Source organism: Apiotrichum porosum (assembly GCF_003942205.1).
Source record: "Apiotrichum porosum strain DSM 27194 chromosome Unknown scaffold_8, whole genome shotgun sequence".
NCBI lineage: Eukaryota > Fungi > Basidiomycota > Tremellomycetes > Trichosporonales > Trichosporonaceae > Apiotrichum > Apiotrichum porosum.
The window spans coordinates 725,848-746,610 of NW_021167115.1; the positions used below are offsets into that span (position 1 = coordinate 725,848).

At 58.3% G+C, this 20,763-nt stretch overlaps 7 protein-coding genes across 7 annotated transcripts; 5 read left to right on the forward strand and 2 right to left on the reverse strand.

Moving 5' to 3' along the window:
* Positions 1–6,337: 6,337 nt before the first annotated feature.
* EHS24_009043 (uncharacterized protein) lies at positions 6,338–7,887 on the forward strand (the record flags this gene model as incomplete). The annotated part of the gene is made up of 2 exons (XM_028624338.1): positions 6,338–6,474; positions 6,525–7,887. 2 exons carry the CDS (start codon positions 6,338–6,340, stop codon positions 7,885–7,887), a joined length of 1,500 nt encoding a protein of 499 aa, XP_028475410.1.
* A 333-nt stretch (positions 7,888–8,220) lies between these two features.
* RSE1 (pre-mRNA-splicing factor rse1) lies at positions 8,221–12,199 on the forward strand (the record flags this gene model as incomplete). Its single annotated transcript, XM_028624339.1, has 4 exons — positions 8,221–8,368; positions 8,503–8,525; positions 8,667–11,930; positions 11,984–12,199. The coding sequence occupies 4 exons, from the start codon at positions 8,221–8,223 to the stop codon at positions 12,197–12,199; spliced, it is 3,651 nt and encodes a 1,216-aa protein (XP_028475411.1).
* A 920-nt stretch (positions 12,200–13,119) lies between these two features.
* Positions 13,120–13,925, forward strand: EHS24_009045 (uncharacterized protein; the record flags this gene model as incomplete). The annotated part of the gene is made up of 2 exons (XM_028624340.1): positions 13,120–13,227; positions 13,290–13,925. The coding sequence occupies 2 exons, from the start codon at positions 13,120–13,122 to the stop codon at positions 13,923–13,925; spliced, it is 744 nt and encodes a 247-aa protein (XP_028475412.1).
* A 1,593-nt stretch (positions 13,926–15,518) lies between these two features.
* On the forward strand, positions 15,519–16,417 carry EHS24_009046 (uncharacterized protein; the record flags this gene model as incomplete). The annotated part of the gene is made up of 3 exons (XM_028624341.1): positions 15,519–15,666; positions 15,739–16,102; positions 16,150–16,417. 3 exons carry the CDS (start codon positions 15,519–15,521, stop codon positions 16,415–16,417), a joined length of 780 nt encoding a protein of 259 aa, XP_028475413.1.
* Positions 16,418–16,862: 445 nt separating this feature from the next.
* Positions 16,863–18,551, forward strand: EHS24_009047 (uncharacterized protein; the record flags this gene model as incomplete). The annotated part of the gene is made up of 3 exons (XM_028624342.1): positions 16,863–16,986; positions 17,058–17,145; positions 17,189–18,551. 3 exons carry the CDS (start codon positions 16,863–16,865, stop codon positions 18,549–18,551), a joined length of 1,575 nt encoding a protein of 524 aa, XP_028475414.1.
* Positions 18,552–18,775: 224 nt separating this feature from the next.
* EHS24_009048 (uncharacterized protein) lies at positions 18,776–19,001 on the reverse strand (the record flags this gene model as incomplete). The annotated part of the gene is made up of 2 exons (XM_028624343.1): positions 18,776–18,783; positions 18,824–19,001. 2 exons carry the CDS (start codon positions 18,999–19,001, stop codon positions 18,776–18,778), a joined length of 186 nt encoding a protein of 61 aa, XP_028475415.1.
* Positions 19,002–19,190: 189 nt separating this feature from the next.
* Positions 19,191–20,732, reverse strand: EHS24_009049 (uncharacterized protein; the record flags this gene model as incomplete). Its single annotated transcript, XM_028624344.1, has 1 exon — positions 19,191–20,732. One exon carries the CDS (start codon positions 20,730–20,732, stop codon positions 19,191–19,193), a length of 1,542 nt encoding a protein of 513 aa, XP_028475416.1.
* Between the last annotated feature and the right edge of the window lie 31 nt (positions 20,733–20,763).

Sequence of the window (20,763 nt, forward strand, 5' to 3'; positions counted from 1 at the left end):
GGCGGCGTGAGGTGTCCCAGCCACTGTCAGTGAACACCCCAGTGGCCAGTGGCTGCGTTGTGGCTTCCTGGCCAAACAGTACAGGACGCAACACTGCCGAAAATGGAGCTTCAACAAGCCCACAGGCTAGCATGGGTCGTTTGCAGAGCCCTTCGCCTTACTCACATTACTCCCACCATGAAAGAATGGATGGCTGTTAGGGAGATTCGAAACACAACAGTGCATCAGGCTCGGGGCGACCAATTGGACGAGGGTTTGTTCGTCGCATGAGTTACTCGCCTCATCGGTCCTGTCTGCTATAACTACGCTTTAAAGCCGCTTCAAAGTGCAGTCGAGATGAGTGTGGTCCCTTTCAGAAGGTCGTCCGTTGAAGGGCGTGAAAAGGTGCTACCTAAATGAATCCCAACAAGAGCGTTTAGAAAGATTCTGGGACGCCTTATGCTCAGTACTGCACTGCGAAAGAAGCTCAGTCCCGGGCCAGTGTCCTGGGTTTGAGTAAGGCCTTCAGATATGTGTTAATTTTGTTGAGAAGCGTTTTCAGTGTTGCTCGCTCAAATCAAAGAACGACCTGGGACCTTCGATATCAGACACGAAAAAACTCTAGATCAAACAACGAGCGAAGGCTGCGAGCGAGGCAGCAAGCGACACACGACATGCAGTCTGCCGCAGCACCTGTTTGGGCATCGGAGGACGGATGACAATTCACTCAGCGACGCCGCAGTCATCAAACCTTGTCTCTCCCGTCCTTCATGCGTTTCATATACATCTCCAAGGTGCACAAGTTCATCCACCTTGCTCCTGGTGCGTCCACACAGCATGGCCAGACTATGCTTCTACCTACCCTACAATACTGGCTACTGTCCCGACGGAAACTCGAGCGAACCAGGCAGTGACGGTGGGGTTGGGTGTACCACCTTACGGAAATTGTCAGGATCAACCTACGGCACGATGAACGTGCCCCAGAATTGGATCATCGTGCCGACTCGGCCGATACAGTGACAAAGAACTCGGTTGAACATTGTCCTCCCCCCACCCCCACCCCCACGGGCAAGAATGTATCCCTGCTATCCAAGGGACGTCGAGGATCGACATGCCGTCAGGGCATCGTGCAATCAGTTTGCTAGCGCGATGCCGAGACAGGGAAAGGTACACTGCCTACCTACAGCCTGCAGCTCTTTCATAGAGATGGTGACAAAATGTCGAGAATGACGGGCTCCGTTCACGGATCACCTTCAGGGGCTTGGCGATGTGCACGCGACAACGCAGCTTAGGCCCCCCTTTCTTAGAGGCAAGGTGGCTGCAGGACATAAGACGGCGTCGGCGGACTTTAGGATCGCACCCATTGAGCCTTGCCTGCGGCTTTCGATGGTCAATGATCAACGCAGCACGATTGCAACATGTGGAGGTAGCGACAGCTGCATCATCCCATACTTACGTGTGATGACGCGCTATCAGATTGTCATGCTGACAATGGTGGATCCCGTTTAACAAGCCAAGGAGTGATCTGAGTGAATGTTTTATCAATCCCAACCACTTGTCAGGTTTTGTGGGCTTTGTCATGTCGACGACCATCGTCAACCTTTCTGCATCTCCCGCTCCACATGCGTATACCGAAGCAAGCAACTCCAGTAACACTTTCACAAAAGTCAACCTGAGTTGACAATCCAGGACGACCCCTCTAATTCATACCGCGGCATCTGGAATGGGTTGGTGCGGTGCGGGACGTTCTATCACCGCACAGCCGCCACAAAGACATCATGCATCGTGTCTGATAGCCCCAATCGATCCCTGCCTCAGGTGCTGATGTCTTGATGAACAGGTTCCTACCTACAAGGACAACTGTTTGTCCTTAGTTCCAAGGCACTACCTCTGTTGGAGTTCCACAGGTGGTCCACAAAAGTTCGTGTCCGGTGGCAGCATGGCACCGGTCGAGGAAATGCCAAGGAGCTCCAAAGCGTCCGGTCGAGGATATTCCTCGGAGCTCCAAAGGCTGAGCTTCGTAATGGCCTTGACAGGTCGGGTGACTTTGTGGGTACCGGTACTGGCACACACTTGGCAGACGATACCCGCAACCGGCAATGGCCCTCAGAATGGCCGCAAAGCCACGAGCGATGACAGTGCCAAGGGTCAATTAAACTCCCCGCGCAACTGAGTCCATTCCCTACGCGGTGGCCGTCCACCTACACTTCACGCACGCTGAAGTTGGCCGACGTGGACACAATTCCTGAGCGGGCTCGTCGCTCGCTGCGCAAAGTGGCCGCGTGGGGAATGCCACAAACACTGTTGGAGCCACTTGGAGCGACGTCTTCCATCGCAACAGGCTGTTTTCTTGGCAGGTTCGGAACCCAACAACCGTCAACAGCCGTCCGGAGCGAGTTCACATCGAGATGACGCGAGGACGATGTGTCTATGCAAAGTTAAAAACCGCTGTCAAGGTATGTGTGACTCACACCAGCACGCCTTGCCTATCTCGGTGATTGTTAGGTTGCCTCGAACCTTGTTCGCTATTCGAAATATTTTGCAGGAAATACAAACAATCAGAAATACAAACATCAAAAATACAAACAATGAGCGAGTTTTGCACACGGCTCATCAGATGACATTTTGGAGACAGTCTCTGCAGCAGTGTGACGCAGGTCAAAGACCGTACCGTGAACGGTGTTTCAGGACAACACGCATGTGGAGCCGAATTACAAACGAGTCAAACGATCGCCGCCCTGTTCTACAAGGGAGGGCACCCTCCACTGCGAGAGAGGACATTGAGACAGATATCCACCTGTTTCGTCCTTTGACTGTGCATTCTACCTTCTGTTGAACTGTGCGCGGCGACCAAGAGATCGATAATGACATAATGAGACAAAATATGCAGCGAACGATCCGAAAACAAGCCGAACATCGCCAACGCACATCTGGTTACGGCCCGAATCCGAGCGTTATTCCGGGTTGACAAGACGGCATGCTTTTAAGGTTTTCTTGTCATATGCTGCGCAGAGGAGCATACTTTGGCCGGGACCTACAGGTCCGGCAGCCGGTCGAGTGGACGGGATCCCCTCCCCCTAGCGAGCCGAATGGACGTTACCACACAGAATCCTCTCCATTCAGCAAATTCGCCGCTCCGGGGTGTGGAGACCAAGTCATGTGCCAATCATGCGTCACATACGTACACAGCTCTTCGAACGCTCCAGTGCTCCAGGGAACGCCCAGTGGGAGTCTCATTCCCCTACGCGGCCTCGTACGTGTGCATAGTATTTCAAGAAGTTATCCGGTTGGTAGGGGAAGGCACCATGTGGAGTGACATCTGGCCATGGCCATATGGCCAGACATAGTGTGCTTCGTGGACCGTGGAGCAGACTGTTGTTCGAAACGATCGACAGTGTGGCGTCCGTTCAAGGAGCGCCACGCCATACACCCTGCCATCCGTGTTCGCCACCGCCGACAATATGGGGCGACGTGGATCACCCTGTTGTTCGCTTGCGGAGATAGTCACGTTATGTACATGGCTGGGAACCTTTTGCGCACGGTGTCCTCACTTTTGGTCAACGGACGAACCGCATGGTCGTGGTAGGCGGTGGAAGAGAAACGGCGCTTTGGTTGCCTCGTACCAAGCATGCGGAATCGTGCCATGTCAGAGGGTTTGTTCCTTGCTGGTGTCCGGTTGTAGTCGTGGTCTTCGTTGGATCTACAGAGCGCCAACTTGTCTGGCCACATGGATGGAAATTCTCGGGCCTCGTCCCCTGTGTGTTCCTCTTCATCCTGATCCACGAGTGTTGAACTTGCCACCCCAAGAGTGCACGATGTGCTCACCTCAGGTGAGCTATGTCAGCGTACCAGCATCCTTGCACGCTCAGCGGCCAAACTGGGAACAGAAGGGGACGGAGGCCCCTCCCTGCACGGACGTCGCAATCCTAGCGCTTCGGTGTCTCTTGCGGTCAAATGGTTACCGGAAACACATCGGCAAGCCACATCCAATCATATCCACACCGGCGGCCACTACGCGCGCGAACGCGGTGGAGCGACGTCTTTTTTCGGACCAGAGGACAGGCTTTCGGACATGATTTTTCCGGTCGCCACTTCGGGGCTACTCGTTAGCACATGTTTGAGGTCCCCCAGCATCTCAGAACGGCTGACGCCGCCACCACGAGACCGTTGACGACCCGCAGATCGCGCAGATCAACCAGCTAACAAAGGGAAGGCAATTCTGCGGATACCCATTGGAACAGACTAGTGCAAGAAAACTCCACAGGCGACATTGCAATGACAAAGTCGCGACTTGGATCCAGTACTGTTAACGTTCGTGGGGAAACAACCGTTGACAACCGATTGAGAGGATTGACAACCGAATGAAAACGATGCATGTGGAGGGTTGTACCCGATGACGCTGCGGTCGTTTGCAAGCTTTCTTGGGGGAGCTTGGATTACGTCCATACGGTAGATGGGATGCTGCGGGACGGCTCACGATTCAGGACTCTGACGATGTTGGGGTGGCACAGTGGACTGATGTTCTCCATCACATCTTTGCGTGACGCGCATTGTGACCAGTAGTGGTTGGTTTGACCGAGGCAGTTTTGTGGCAATTAGGTTTTGCTGATTATTTGGCTCGAAACCATACGTGTACGGTGACATACAGCCGCCCCCTGACCAGACGGGTCCCACCGGCATCCGGGCCTGCCGTTTCCTGTCTCCCTTGGGGGGAGGGAGAGGGCCCTTTCGATCCGTGGTCGCTGGCCGCTGGGCTCAACGACATCCGTTTTCCGAAAAGACTCGGCTGGAGCAGTCTGTCGGGCTCAAGCTCACACTTGTGCCTCTCGATCAGGCACCTTTCCTGGAATCCTGTTGGCAGTCCGTTGAACGGACTCTGGCTGCGTGTGCTGCCGTCTCCCCCAAGCAGACCCACTATCGCTGCGCACGGAGAGTGTCAGTACGTTGGCACACACGCGCATGGCTGTTGCGGGTCCACTGACGCACGCAGTGCGCGCATCATGAGGCCATAGGTCCAAGGGTTCCGGTGTCGGCATCTCGGCGTGGCGCGTGCCCGAAGTCCCACTTGGTGTTCCCTCGCCGTCCAGTATTCTTTGCGATGCACGCCGCCTGCCCAGTGGAACTCGGACTGACGCTGAAGCAGAGATTTTGTGACCCACCCGTCGCAGCAGAGGCTCGTCCCCTGGACACGTATCAAACGCACCTATGGAGTTGTCAAACTTTGTTGATATCACCACCAAACCCCTAATATTTGTTTAAAAGACCGTGCTCCACCGAACCAACTCTTTCCCCCTTGCCTAGCAACCAACTTGCTTTATCTGAACCACTTCTCCTCCGCGTTTAACGACTTCATCTCACAGCCATCACCTGCACACCTGCAGTGCGAGCACAACCTTTTGAGTAAGTCGGTACCTCTTCGGGGAGTGTGGCGCGGTAGAGGGAGCCGTCGATCGATCCTGGCGCACCCTGCTGCCTCTTCCTGAAATCCCCCGCATGTGGGCCCTCGTTGCTCGCTGAGGGCATGTGATCGTCGCCTCGCCATGCATGCATGCTGACAGCTTTTAGCCAACATCTTGACATCCCCTAGAGGATACAACAGCACGAACAGTCCATTGCATTCTACACACCCGCCCACACAGTAATCAGGTGCCTTTGTGAGTGGCAATGGTACACGGCGCATTCGGTGGTGCAGCACGACAACGCTGCCAACACCCGGCGAGGCGTTGCCTACTGACACCTCCAGAACAACCTTTTATCCTCGTTTGTTTCAACAACCCATACACTTCCACCACTGCACCATCTTATCCAACTCCTCTTTGTCGCCGGCCGACAACCCCAGCACTGTCGTCGAAACAAAAAAAAAAAACCCCCCGAGCATCGACACAGTGGTCCTTCACACCACACGTACCACACCCATCTCCGCCACGCGAGATAGTCACCACGCGACGACCACGCTGTTCTCGCGCGCCATCCATCAGGTCGTCCTCCACCTCGCGCGCCCACCTCGACGACTTCCGGTGTCAACATTGAACTTTTGCCCGTGAGTGTTGTTGCTAGAGTGCCGGGGGAGATGCATAGGTCGAGGAGCTGTGGGCCATGGTGCAACACGGGTGCCCTCTGAATATCTCTGAATGCTGCCTGGCCGCCACACCCATTGGCTCGGCGGGCCAAAGGGGGAAAACCCGCAAACGCGATCCCTCGTGTCTGCCACCCCCACCAACCGCATCCAGGCCCAACTCGCTCTTCCATCCACTCCACCATCCATCCATCCCATCTCGTCATCGTCCACATCCCCCACCCCATCCACCCATCCACCCCGCCAAACACACATACTGACAGTGGGCCGCGCCCACAGTCTATGAACAGGTACCCCGAGCACCGTCACCACCAGGCTCCGGCCCACTATCACCATCAGCGGTACCCTTCCCCCCCATCCTCTTCTTCCTCCTCTTACAACCACCACCACCACCACCCGGCTTTGTACCACCCTTACAAGTAAGCATCCACCCCCGCAGTCCACCCATCGCCTTTACTAACGGACCCAGGCCCCGCTCGGTACCCCACCCAGTCGCGTCAACTCCTCGACTCCCCACGCCTACGCGTCACTCTCGAGTCCTCCCTCCCCTCGAATCCCTCACCAAGGGCCCTCCCCCTCTGACTCGCAACTCGGGTCCTCGCACAGTTGAACGCCACAGCGCGCGCTTGTCTGATCTCAACAAGTACTCGTACTCTCGCAGCGTCTCTCCCACCGACCCTTACCAAACCCCCGAGTCTGCTTCCCGCCGGTCCTCCGCCCATTACATTAAGCAAGAGCCGCGCAACTACACTCCCTCTGGCCACCGCCGCTCGTTTGACGACGACATCATCCTCCCTCTCACACCTGTATCAAACAAGTTTGACTCGCCCACCATGGCCGCTATCGACCCCCGCGACCGCGCGCTTGACCGCATGCCCAACCTCCAAATCTCAGACCGTGACCAAAAGCCCCGGAGTCGCTTCGACGACTATGAAGACATTCCTTACAGCAGCATGTCAGCCGCTGAGCGTCGTCTTCTCCAGACTGTCCCCGTTCAGCACCCCCGCCCTATTGCCGCGTACCCAGTGTCGTACAACTGGCCTGTTGAGGGCATGAACACCGACTCTGCCGAGGTCAAGCGTGACGGTGCGATCGCCATGGACCCCGCACTCTCGTCGGTCCGCTCGTCGGCCGAGGCTGTTGCCGCTGTGGCTGCTGCGGCCGCTGCCGCTGGTGAAGCCGCTGCTGCTGTCCATGCCGTCGGTGCCGTCGGTGCTCCCGAGCTCCGTCTCCCCGAGACTCTTGGTTCTGCAGCCGCGTCGCCGGCTATTGATGCCTCTGGCGAGGCTTCGGCGTCGCAGCTCAAGGACGACGACGGTCTTGCTCCTCCGGACAAGAAGGAGACTCCCTTCTCCCGCTCGCCCGAGCTCCGTGTGAGCCACAAGCTCGCCGAGCGAAAGCGTCGCAAGGAGATGCGCGACCTCTTTGACGAGCTCCGCGAGGCGCTGCCTGCCGACCGCGGCATGAAGGCTTCCAAGTGGGAGATTCTTTCCAAGGCCGTCGACTACATTGCCCACCTCAAGAGTCAGATGAACGAGGCCAGCCGCACAATCGAGATGATGCACCGCGACCTTGCCGCGGCACGTGGCGACAACCCCTCGACCACATGGCCCACGTCGTACCCGCACTTTACTGGCATCCCCCAGTATGTCCCACCCCATAACGCAAGTGCCGCCGCCGCAGTTGCTGCTGCTGCTGTTGCCACGGCCGCTGCACCTGCCCCCGCTGCTCCAGTGGCCGCCCAGGCTCCTGCTCCGGCCGTCGTTCCCGCTGCTGCTCAGCCTACTGCTGCCCAGCCCGCGGCTGTTCCTGCCGCCCCCAAGTCGTCCTAGAGCGAGGACTGTTAGTGTGTAGCAGTAGTATTTTTTGGTCTTGGCAAGTGTTACTCGGCCATCGTTTGATACCCATGGACCCTAGAGATTGTGAGATGTACGAGAGAATATGACATTGTCTATAAGAATGTGACCCGCATTAGAAAGGAGCTTTCCTAATGGCTGAAGCTTGTTTACGTGGTTGGGATAAAATAAAAGAATTGCCAAAAACTAATCCACCGGCGACTTGTGTGAGCGCGCTTCAACCATCATCTTGAACACACATTCGATCGACAACTTTCGATCATCTATACCCCAACCTCCGCCCACCCCGCAACCTCTCGCATCAATACGATGCACCTCCTCAACCTCACCCTGCAGCCCGCAACGGCGGTGTCCAACGCCGTCGTTGGTTCGTTCTCGGGCAAGGGACAGGAGATTCTGGTTGTGCACGGCGCCACAAGACTCGAGATCCTCAAGCTCAACCCGTCGACTGGACAGTGTGAGTAGTAGTAGTGGAGGAGGAGGTACCAGTGATGCGGTTGGCTGAGTTGTTGTTTCTCTCCTGGCTCCCGGATGACTTATGTGTGGTGGCCGCCTTTGTGTATCTGGATGGAGAGAGCTGACGCACCGCAGTGGACTCGATCTGTACTTCCGAGGTGAGGCTTTGGATCAACATGGCGGTGGCAACGGCGTGCAGGCACAATGTTCCATTGGCCTCTCCTTGTGGATGGCCCAGACTCCACAGCTGCTGTATTCCTTGACCCCCATCTTCTCATCAGTCGCTAACGAAGCCACAGGCCTTTGGCACCGTTCGCAACGTCGCGGCGTTCCGACTCGCGGGCATGACCAAGGACTACATCCTGTTGTCCTCCGACTCTGGCCGCCTGTCCATTGTCGAGCTTGTGATTTCCCCGACTCCGCACTTTGAGAGCCTGTACCAAGAAGTGTACGGCAAGTCTGGATCCAGGCGAACGGTTCCAGGCCAGTTCCTCGCGGTCGACCCCAAGGGCCGCAGTGTCATGTACGGCGCCGTGGAGAAGAGCAAGCTGGTTTACATTCTGAACCGTAATTCAGAAGGCAAGCTGTTCCCTTCGTCGCCGCTCGAGGCGCACAAGAACCACACCATCATGACCAACCTCGTGGGCGTGGACACTGGTTACGACAACCCCATGTTTGCGGCCCTCGAGATCGACTATGGAGAGGCCGACCGTGACCCCAGTGGCGAGGCGATGCAGACGACTGAAAAGTATCTCACCTTTTACGAGCTTGACCTGGGTCTCAACCACGTCGTGAGGAAGTGGAGCGAGCCAACCGACCGTCGCGCCAACTTGCTGGTCCAGGTGCCTGGTGGCCAGAACGCCAACACGGACAGGTTTGATGGGCCCTCGGGTGTGCTGGTGTGCACTGAAGACCACATTATCTGGAAGCACATGGACGCCGATGCCCACCGCGTGCCCATCCCACGCCGTCGCAACCCCCTCGCCCAGCGTGGCGAGACGTCCCGAGGACTCATTATCGTGGCTGCTGTCACGCACAAGATCCGTGGCGCATTCTTCTTCCTCCTCCAAAGCGAGGACGGTGACCTGTACAAGGTCACGATCGAGCACGAGGGCGAGGACGTGCGGGCGATGCGGATCAAGTACTTTGACACTGTGCCCGTGGCCATGTCGCTGTGTATCCTCAAGAGCGGTTACCTGTTTGTGGCGAGCGAGTTTGGCGACCAGCACCTGTACCAGTTCCAGTCGCTTGCTGACGACGACGACGAGCAAGAGTGGTCCTCGACCGATTACAAGAACAATGGCGACACCGAGGGCCCCTTGCCGTACGCGTTCTTCTCGCCTCGCCCGCTCCAAAACATGCTGGCAGTGGACAATGTCTCGTCGCTGGACCCCATCCTCGACGCCCAGGTCGTCAACCTGCTGGGGAATGCGAGCGACACCCCACAGATTTACGCCGCGTGCGGTCGTGGCCCGCGCTCGACGTTCCGTTCGCTCAAGCACGGTCTGGACGTCAACGTACTCGTCTCGTCGGGGCTCCCCGGTGTGCCCAATGCCGTGTGGACACTCAAGCTCAACGAAGAGGACGAGTACGACTCGTACATTGTGCTGTCGTTCCCCAACGGTACGCTTGTGCTGAGCATTGGGGAGACGATCGAAGAGGTCAGCGACACTGGCTTCTTGAGTAGCAGCCCCACCCTTGCTGTCCAGCAGCTCGCACACGCCGGTCTCTTGCAAGTCCACCCGTACGGTCTGCGACACATTCGCGCGGCCGACCGCGTTGACGAGTGGGCCGCTCCTCCTGGTACCACCATTGTGTCTGCCACGACCAACCCGCGTCAAGTGGTCATTGCCCTGAGCACTGCCGAGCTCGTCTACTTTGAGCTCGACGACGAAGGGTCACTGAGCGAGTATGGCGAGAAGAAGAGTCTGCCAGGTAACGCCACGTGTGTGTCCATTGCAGACCTGCCCGAGGGCCGCATGAGGACACCGTTCTTGGCTGTTGGTTGTGACAACCAGACTGTGCATGTCATCAGTCTGGAACCCGACAGCACCCTCGACACTCTGTCGCTGCAGGCCTTGACGGCGCCGCCGTCGGACATTTGCCTGGCCGAGATTTTCGACACGTCGATCGACAAGAACCGCGCCACCATGTTTTTGACCATTGGTCTCCTCAACGGTGTGCTGCTGCGCACAGTGGTGGACCCTGTCGACGGCTCGCTCTCGGACACGCGTCTCCGTTTCCTCGGTGCCAAGCCACCGCGTATCGTGCGGTCCAACGTGCACGGCTCGCCCGCCGTCATGGCCTTTTCGTCGCGCACCTGGCTGCTGTACACGTACCAGGACCTGCTGCAGACGCAGCCGCTCATCTACGACACGCTCGAGTATGCGTGCAACCTGTCTGCCAGCATGTGCCCCGACGGTCTGATTGGTATCTCGGGCAACACGCTGCGTATTTTCACCATTCCAAAACTCGGTGAAAAGCTCAAGCAAGACTCGACCCCCCTGACCTACACCCCGCGCAAGATTGTCGGCTACCCCTATGCGCCCATTTTCTACACCATTGAAGCCGACCACCGCACGTACGGCCCCAAGGCCATTGAGCGGATAGTGTCTGAGAAGAAGGCTGCGGGCGACAAGGTCGACACGTCCTTGTTAGAGCTGCCATTTGAGGAGTTTGGCAGGCCACGAGCCGGAGCCGGTCACTGGGCGTCGCTGGTGCGCGTCATTGACCCCCTGACAAACGACACTGTGCAGACGCTCGAGCTCGACGAGGACGAGGCGGCGTTTTCCGCGGCCGTGTGCTACTTTGAGCGCATGGGCGGCGAACCCACGCTCGTGGTCGGTACCGGTGTCAAGACGACGTTTGTGCCGCGCTCGTGCAAGGAGGGCTGGATTCGCGTCTACGCCATCCGGGACGCCGGCCGCACACTCGAGTTTATGCACAAGACGAGGACAGACGACGTGCCCCTGGCGCTGGCCGCGTTCCAGGGCTACTTGCTCGCCGGTGTGGGCAAGAGCCTGCGCCTGTACGAGATGGGCAAGAAGGCCCTGTTGCGCAAGTGTGAGAACACTGGTTTCCCCACAGGTGTGGCCACCATCAACGTGATCGGAGCCCGCATCATCGTCGGCGACCTGCAGGAGTCGACCTTTTTCTGCGTGTACCGCTCGCTCCCGACCCGCCAGCTGCTCATCTTTGCCGATGACGGCCAGCCGCGCTGGCTCACGTCTGTTGTCAACGTTGACTATGACACGGTCTGCGCCGCCGACAAGTTTGGCAACATTTTCATCAACCGCCTCGAGGAGCGCGTGTCTGAGAAAGTCGACGACGACCCCACGGGTGCGGGTATCCTGCACGAAAAGGGCTTCCTCATGGGCGCGGCGCACAAGACGGACCTTGTGGCGCACTACAACGTCGGGTCCGTTGTCACGTCGCTGAACAAGGTGTCTGTGGCGCCTGGCGGCCGCGACGTGGTGGTGTACACCACCGTCTCGGGCGCCGTGGGTGCATTGATCCCGTTCATCTCAAACGACGACGTCGAGTTTATGACGACGCTGGAGATGGTACGTCCCTCTCCTTACAAAGCATGTTTTCCTCTGCTGACGTTGCTCCCCAGCACATTCGCTCCCTCAACACCTCGCTGGTCGGCCGCGACCACCTGGCATACCGTGGCTACTATGCCCCGGTAAAGTCCGTGGTCGATGGTGACCTGTGCGAGAGCTTCAACCTGCTGCCGTACCCCCAGCAACAGGCAATTGCAGCCGACCTCGACAGGAATGTGGGCGAGGTGCTGAAAAAGCTCGAGCAGTTGCGCACGGGCAGTGTGTTCTAATCTGAAGGTGACAGGAGTACATAGGTAGAGAGCGAGAGTGTGGGGTTTGGCGGCGGCTCCGCGGGGTTTAGCGCCGCGTCGCATGCCGCGCGTCCGGACTCGCTACACTTGGGTGGCGAGAGCGGTGGTATATACTGTAGCTTGGCTGTGGTAGAGATATGAAGGCAAGTCCACAAGGCACGCGCAACGGGTGGTTACGGACCGGACCGGTGGACGGACCGGTACACTGATTTTTTGGCATTTGGTTTAGGCAGGTTTGGTTTGATTAGCAAGTAATACGGCCATCCCCATTGTTACCACACTGTACGGCTCTGTCTTTTTTGGCTTTGATGGCGACTTGGCACACTCCTGTTCGGAATTCCTGGTAAGCAGGGCGATAGTGTGGAGATCATGGGCGTCGCAACTGGAGAGACGACCGGGTGGGTGCGCAGCGGGCGCGGGTCATGCTTTGTCATGCCCGCTTCCTGGGCACGGGACAAGCCGGGGGATAGATTGCGGAGCAGGTCGGGCTCAGCCAAAGTGGTGGGCGACATGCCAGAGCAACGGCGCTGCACCTGGCACGCACTGGAGCTCTGCTGGCCTGCTGGGTGAGCCGCGTGAGACAGAGCCTGGCCGCCTGGGTGGGTCTGCCGTCTCCAGTCAGGGAACAAAATCCGAACAGCGCATAATTTGTGATGTCCAGTGCCGCCGGTGGGAGGAAAGGGGAGAGGACGGAGGAGACGGAGGCGACGGGGGAGGAGTCGAGGAGCAAAAGGTCACACTGCTGCCGCGCTTTTGCCAGCGTCATGGCAGCCCGTTTGTTTTTACGGCCGGATCAACTATAAGATCATTCGACCACATCTCTCTCCCAACCACACACTCTACAACACCAACCCTCCTCCACCACTCCCACCACCACTCCACCCAGACTACTGCACACAATGTCGTCGTCCAACAACACCTACGTCGTCGAGGACCCCGCCGTCCGCGGCAACAAGGCCCCCGCCGTCTACGTCGAGCCGGTCGACTCTGAGACCCGTTACCTCGACGTGAGTGCAACAACAACACCACCCCGCGTCTATGATAAGCAACATGCTGACAACCCCACCAGCAAACCCGTGCCAACACGTACATGAAGCAGGTCGTCACCAACTTTGGAAAGGGTGCCGTCGTCGGCAGTGCCATGTTCACCCCTCTCCACTTCCTTCTCAAGAAGCGCTCGGCCACCTACCGCTCCCTCCCCCTCCCCGGCAAGGTCTTCCTGGGTATGATGTCGATCGTCCCCGTCGCCACCGTCTTCGCCGAGAAGGCCGGTGAGCACTACATTTCGGACAACATGTGGGACTCGGTCGGCAAGACCGAGATCGAGCGCCAGGCCCACGAGTCCGAGGAGCGCTGGAACAAGCTCTCGACCACTGAAAAGGCAAAGGACTGGGCGGGCCGCAACCAGTACTCGATCATTGGTGGCTCGTGGGTCGCCTCGCTCGGTATCGCCTTTGGCATTGTCCAGCGCAACAAGCACCAGACGTTCAGCCAGAAGCTCGTCCAGGCCCGTATGTGGGCCCAGGGCCTCACCGTCGGTGTCCTCCTGGTCTCGGCCGTCCTCGCCGGTGTCAACGCCAAGGGCGAGAAGCCCAAGCGCGCCGCCGACCACTCGTGGAAGGACATTCTCGAGCAGGGCGGCAGCCTCACCCAGCCCGAGAAGATCCACGTCCTCTCGCCCATGGAGGTCAAGTCGAGCCTGTAAAAACGCAACACCTTCATTCTTAGAACCCCCCCAACCAAACACAAAATACGCCCTAGCTCCCAGCGCAGCTATCGGTCTTACCAACTGTCACCACGCATAGCTAGTTTTTGTCTGTATAAAGTATAGCCCGCCCTTCATGGATTTCATTAGCATCGAGTCTGTCGTCGCTGGTGTCGCTGGTGTCGCTGGTGTCGCCGCTGGTTGTCGCTAGGCAGTCACAAGCCTGCGCAGGCATGTCTCACAGGAAAGGGTCTAACATGGCGTCGTCACTAAGGGACCAAAGCTCCATTGTCTGGTCTGAAATGGGGTGCCCAGCCAGGTCCACGTCCACCGCGTGCCATGTGCCTGGCACAGCTGGCAGCTGGCAGCTGGCAGAGACTCTCAGCGTTCGTCAAATTCGCCGGCAACAGTACAACAGGCGCAACAGTACAACAGGTCTCTCTCTCCCCCGTTCTGTTCGCCGTCGCCATTGTCCTTCCATTGCTTCCCTGTTGTCGATCTCAGATAAACAACAACGGTCCCTGCATGCGGCAGTGGCCAGAGATCCAGAGAGCCACATCTCCAATGCACTCTCCAGCAGTGGGCGATCCGACGATCCGGTGAATGACCCATGCGCCATGGATCTCGCGTTCGCCTCGAGACTTCGGCAAGTTTCCCCGCATCGGAGGCGTACGGCATCCTCTTTATACGCCCGGGTTCTCCGATTTCGGAATCTGCAAAATGAAATGGCCATTAGGCCAAACTAAATACAGACAGTCGTTCTTTTTTCTAATTGTAACAGCTCTCGTAGCTGGTAGCCGTTTCGTGCGCGGCCATACTCTTGCCAGTCGGCCGTGGGCGCGTCAATGGGTGCAGAGGGACGAGCCGGGCACATGGGTTCTCGATGGGCCCACGACAACATCGGCGAGCGCCAAAGAATTGCCTGCCCGAGGTCAACTGCACGGCGGCGGTCCGTGGTGCCAAATGAGACGAAGGGGATATATGCCAAATGGCGTGCCGCGTACAATAGGATCGATGGAATGGAGGCGTCGAGACATCCGAATCCTCAGTGGTCGGTGACTCGCAGGTGACGTTATCCGCATAGATCCCAGTGCGGACGCCGCAGCTGGAGAAGAAAGTCGCGTCGATGCATATGACAATGACCGATATGGCTCCCGGGTAATCTAACCGACTGGTTTCCACGTGCAAGTTTACCCAGATCTGGTGTGCTGGCCACAGGACGCGTCTCGCGTTCTTTGGATCTTGGGTCGTCTTGGACGTGTATCCAGCCGCGTTCTTGGCCCTTGGCAGACATCACCTCGCGCCACCACGCGCCCACCACACCCCCTGGTCACCATTACTGTAGGCTTCTTGGCACACCCTTCGCGTGCACCTGTCGCCTGTCTCACTCCCTTACATCGACCACAAACGGGGGTCGCAGAAACATGTCTTCTGATGCAAGATTCCCCGGTCTACTTGACCACCCAAGCCATCGTTGCTGGTCTTGGCACTTGGCAGCATCATAACACGCTTTTTGAGGGTGGTCAGCTGCAAGTCGATATATAGACGGCACAAGTGGTGCTCACTGCTACTGACTCACCCCCGTTACTCACCATGCACATCACGACGCGTACATGCAGCATGCGGCCGTCCACCATCCGTCTGGGACTGTACGCCACCTCGCTGCTGGTGGCACTCTACGCCCTGGGTACATCGGCATACGAACTGCATGTGAAAGAGACATACCGTATATACGAGTACAGTGAGTCCGTGCAGTAACAGTTCCTGTAGTAACAGTTCCTGTAGTAACAGTTCCTGCTGACACCTTGCATAGACAGTCTGGAAGCAGCTCCCCCGTTGCTACGCGCCGCTCGGGGGGTCATGGGCGTGTCGTTGACTCTCGTCCTCTACCTCCTCCCAACGACCATCATCTCCTTTATCCGCCCCGACCGCGACTGGGCGTTTATCCCGCTCGTCTACCTCGGAGTGGACGTGACCGCCCTCTTTATGGCCACGTGCATGGCGTTTGGCAGCATGATCCTGTCCATGACGTGGCTCCTCGCCAGTCCCCCGGGATACAACAACAGTTATGCGGCGTGTAAAGCGTCGGTAAACGAGGGTCCGGTGGCGGCAAACCTGACGGTCGGTGCCAAGAAGCCAGTGTTTACCGTCCATCACCTCAGTGATGGCCAGTGCGAGTATGTATATTTCGAAGTAAGGGGGCTCGTTTGTGCTGACGCTTCAGCCTTGTACTGTCCACCATCTGCTCCACATGGTTGCTCTGCTTCCTCCTTACGTCCACGTTCATCTTTGTCATTGTGGCGACGTGCCAGTTTGGCGCAGACGTCCGGAACAAGTGGAGTAAACCGCTGTACATTGTCGAGGAGATTGCAGAGGAGGTGCGTGCAAGGGAGCGGTCAGGTATCGCCCCGACCATGGGCGGTGGACGGACCAGGATGCAGAGGCATGGCGGTTGGCAGCCGATGCCGAGTCCGTTGAAGGGTGGTGGGTGAAGGAGACCGGCGCTGGGCGCAGGGTCGTAGTAAAAGAGAAACATGTGTCAATAGAGAAGACTACTGCTATGCAAGTGTTGTAACGTGCCCCGGTGGGGGAAGGTGGTGTGGCGAGAAGTCTTCCGAGTCTGATTGTTGCTTGAGCTGCCACTTGTTTGGCGAGATTCGCTCCCAGAGCTGCATACCGGTCGCCTGGGTGCAAGCCTCAGCCCGGCATGCAACACTCTTAACAAACCCTGTAATGGTGATAAGCATCAGCGCTTTTGCACTGGCGCACTGGGCTCAGCAGTACCCAGAGGCCATCGTAAACGCATTATGGATCCCTGCCGACCGGTGGAGGTTGGGCGCAGTGTGTTTTCCGTTTCAGCGCACCCACACCCCAAACAACATCCTTGCACCGTCAACTTGACTCCACCCTCAACTCAACTCTCACACAAACACCAACATGGGTCTTGCCTTGTCCCAACCCACCCTTCCCGGTCCCACCATGGGCGACCACTCTCCCAAGGATTCCCCGTTTGCCACCGACAAGGATAAGGCGGCTTCAACCAAAGCTCGCGAGGCTGTAGGTTGTACCCACTCAATGTCAGCTAACCCCAGGGCAACGCCGCGTTTGCTCAAGGAAACTGGACAGACGCAGAGGCCGCATACACCAATGCCATCAAGCACAACCCCCATGACGACAAGGCATGGGGCAACCGTGCCATGGTCAACCTCAAGCTCGAGAGGTGAGGATGCGAGGAGCATACCAACTTGCTGACTTGCGCCCAGGTGGGACCAAGCCGAGCTGGACGCGTCCAATGCCCTCCACATTGAAGACGTGCGTCACCTGTTGTCTGTCAAGTCGCTGTACCGTCGCGGAGTGGCACGCCAAGCGTCAGGAAAGCACGCGGCAGCCATACGCGACTTGAAGAGAGCGCTCACTCTCGACCCCAACAATGTCCCCATCGCCACCAAGTTGCTGGAAGTCGCCACCCAGGCCGGCCAGGCATCTTGTGCCCCCGCGCCACCCACTCCAAAGCTCACCATTGACCACCTCGCCTACTCCCACATCGTCGACGCCATTGTCAGCTTCTCCGACGCCGAAACCCGTGTTGCTCTCCTCGACACGTGCACCGCCATCCAAAACCGCATCCTCAAGCTTTGCTCGCACGTTGAGATCACCGAGGGTAGCGACAGTCAGGGCGAGTATGCCAACATTGTCCAGGCCGACGGCATGTCGTTTCGTGTCTATGCGAAATGGCGCTTCCAGCTCCCGACGACTCCTTCCGACCGCTGGACACGGATCTGCCGCGATAGAATCTTCCTAAACTCGCGCACCAAGGACCTCTGCGGACCATTCACTCCCGATGTCATCGGATACCTTGAAGTCGACAGCGGCGTCGTGCGCATGCGACCTGACCAACTGGACAACCACTGCTTCCACAACGTCTGTTTCATGCGCGAGTCCCCCACCAAGATTGTCGTGTTCCCGCTCCACGACTCGTGCGCCAAAGACTGGTTCAGCATCAGCCTGTCCGACAGCGTCACGCGCATCGTCTACCCGCTGTCCATGTACTGGGGACCCGACAGCGTCCCCGGCGTCTACACCGTCCCATTGGTTCCGCGCAACGACCTGTACAACCCCATCGTGCACCGCAGTCCCCAGGACATTCCCGGAGTGAACCCCAGTCTCGTCATGGTCATCATCTGGCCAACCGTCAACGAGGTCGTGTCCGAGGAGCTCGCCAACCCGGTCTTTGAGCAACTCTTGTCCCAGACCTGTGCCCTCATCATGGTCGCGTTCCAGAGCGCACTCCACTCGCTCAAGGTCGTCAACGTGGCGGGAACCGCTTCCGTCCGCCCTCGCGAATATGCGATGGCCACGAACAAGACATCCAAGAACAACAAGAATAAGGGCAAGGCCAAGAACAAGCGCGACCCAGTGCAGGCGTTTATCAAAGACTATGTCTCAAGCACAATGTTCCACGACATCACGGCGCAAGGTAACCCCTCGCCTTACCGTGCACCTCGCCTCCCGTCGCCTGCTCAGGCCGCTCAAAAAGTTGTGTTTTTGACCGAGGAAGAGTACCGCAGTCAACTGGGGCCTGGAGAGTGGGAGGTGGAGACTGTGGAGGTCATGGAAGGGTTTTGAGTAGGAGGGGGAGGGGAAGGCCGGGGAAGGTGGAAGAGCAGATGGAGGGAAGGTCGGGGGGAAGGCGGGGGGAGCAAGTATTGTTTTATGGCTGGTTACAAAGTGCCACACTGGCCACTGGACATTCTACACATGTACGGCGGGTTTCATGTAAATCCCTTTGTTTTAGCCCAAGGTCATTTTTGCATGTATGTACATATTGACCGACTGCTCATCGAAACATGCTACTGTCCTGTAGTACTGACATGCTCACTGGGCTCCCTTCCTCTCACGCATGAGCTCCTCCCAAGCCTGCATCTCCGGATCCCTTGTACGCACAGGGCCCTTAAAATGTCTGCCCGCAAGCTTCCTGGCCTCGTTCACCACCTGCCTCGTAGTTCCACTCTCCTCGAGGGTGAGAACGTCGCGCTTCAGCATCGAGGCGTTGAAGTTCTTGATAGCCTCAGACATTGAGCCGTTGTGGTGTCCAGCCTCGCTGACTCAATGTCTGAGGCTATCAAGAACTTCAACGCCTCAGTGACCAGGTGGTCGACGGTCTCGGCTCGCACAGCCGGGGAGCAGATGAGAACGGGGTACTTCTTGATCGTATCGACGATGAACGGGTATGACTGGAGGATCTCGTCAAGGTCCGTGCCTGGCTTAGGAGCCTTGGGCAGTGGAGACGAGGAGGTCGCCGGTGAGGTCACCCTCGAAGACGTCCTGGGTGACCACGAGGGACATTCGAATGGGGGTCGCACCCGCCACCACCTCGAGATACCGCTGCAGCTGTCGGTCGGTCATCTCGTCTGGGCTCGTACACGAGTAGTCCAAGACCCGGACCTCGCCGCGAGCGTGAACAAGGAGTGCCGTCGAGACGCTGTGAACACCTCGGCGGCGGAGGACGTTGGAAATGACATCAACACCCGATCCCACGTTCTTGTGGACGAGACCGCCCGAGAGGATGGCAGCCGTGACCCTGTTCTCGATGTCGTTCTCGGCACCTGGGGCGAGACCGTAGCCGCAGCGCACCATGCGATCAACGACCATTGCCGACAGCGGATCGACCACTCCGAGAGGTCGAGCGAGCTTGACTGCACCGGGCGAGAGGGGGACAAGGCGCTCCAATGTCACACTCTTGTCGACGCCGCCAGTGATGGCGGTCTCGTTCTCGAGGGGGCGACCCTTGCGCAGGTCGTCGAGGGCGAGGACGGCGTTGCGGACCTCGGGCGAGTGGGGGTAGACCGATGCGAGAGATGCGAGCATGCGTGCTCGACTCGCCGGTCGTGCGTACTGTCCCCAAGGTGTCGACAGGTTGGTGGATACGCTCCGCACGACCTCGGGCAGCTCGACGACCTTGCGGCTATGGAAGAGGGCCACGAGTGGCGCGGCAGTGGTCGTGTCGTGCTTGCTGCCAGAGTGCGTCTGCACCACCACGAGCACCGCGTCCTTGCCGACCGTCATGGTCTGCACCATCTCCGACATGCACTTGTGCCAGAGGGCCGTGTTGGCCACAAGATCGGACGAGTCGAGAAGAACAATGGCGCCACCGCGCTCCAAGCAGTCTTCGAGAAGGCGACCCAGCCCATCGTCGGCGTCCGCGGTGAAGAGTACCACGCGGGCGGTCTCGACAATCGCGAGCTCTGCGCCCCACCTCGACAAGATCGAAAACACGCCGTTCTCGCTAAACAGCGCAGCTGTGACCACGCCAGTACCGCCCAGCTGGCACCGTGCACGGTCCACCACCCGGTAAATGGCGCTCGTCGACTGCGCAAGCTCGAGGAGGCGGTTGCCAATGTGAATGGGGAGGTGCACACGACGAGGCGTGGTGGGCTCACTCGTCGGCAGCGCGGCAAGCGTGTGGGCAACACTGGTGGCAGGAGGGGAGGTACGGGTACGCGTGGTGAGTGTTTCTTGCGGACCAGGGTGCGCGATCTCGGCCTCATCCTCGGGAATGTCAAACTGGTCTCGAAGTGAGGCCTCGGCGAGCTCCTGCTTTGCTTCGGCCGGTACGGTGACCACGGGAGGGATTGGGGATGACGCCAGGCTGTCGCGAGACGAGCTGCTAGCCCGTTCAGCGGCGGCCTGGGCTCGAGCGGTGCGAGGCGATGATGTTGGGAGTGGTCGCTGTGTCCGTGTCAGACGCGCCAGACGTACGTCGACCAGCTCCGGGATGGTAGGTGTCCAGTCGGTGCGCCTGGACATGATAGAAGTGTAGTAGTGGTAGGAGAGTGGC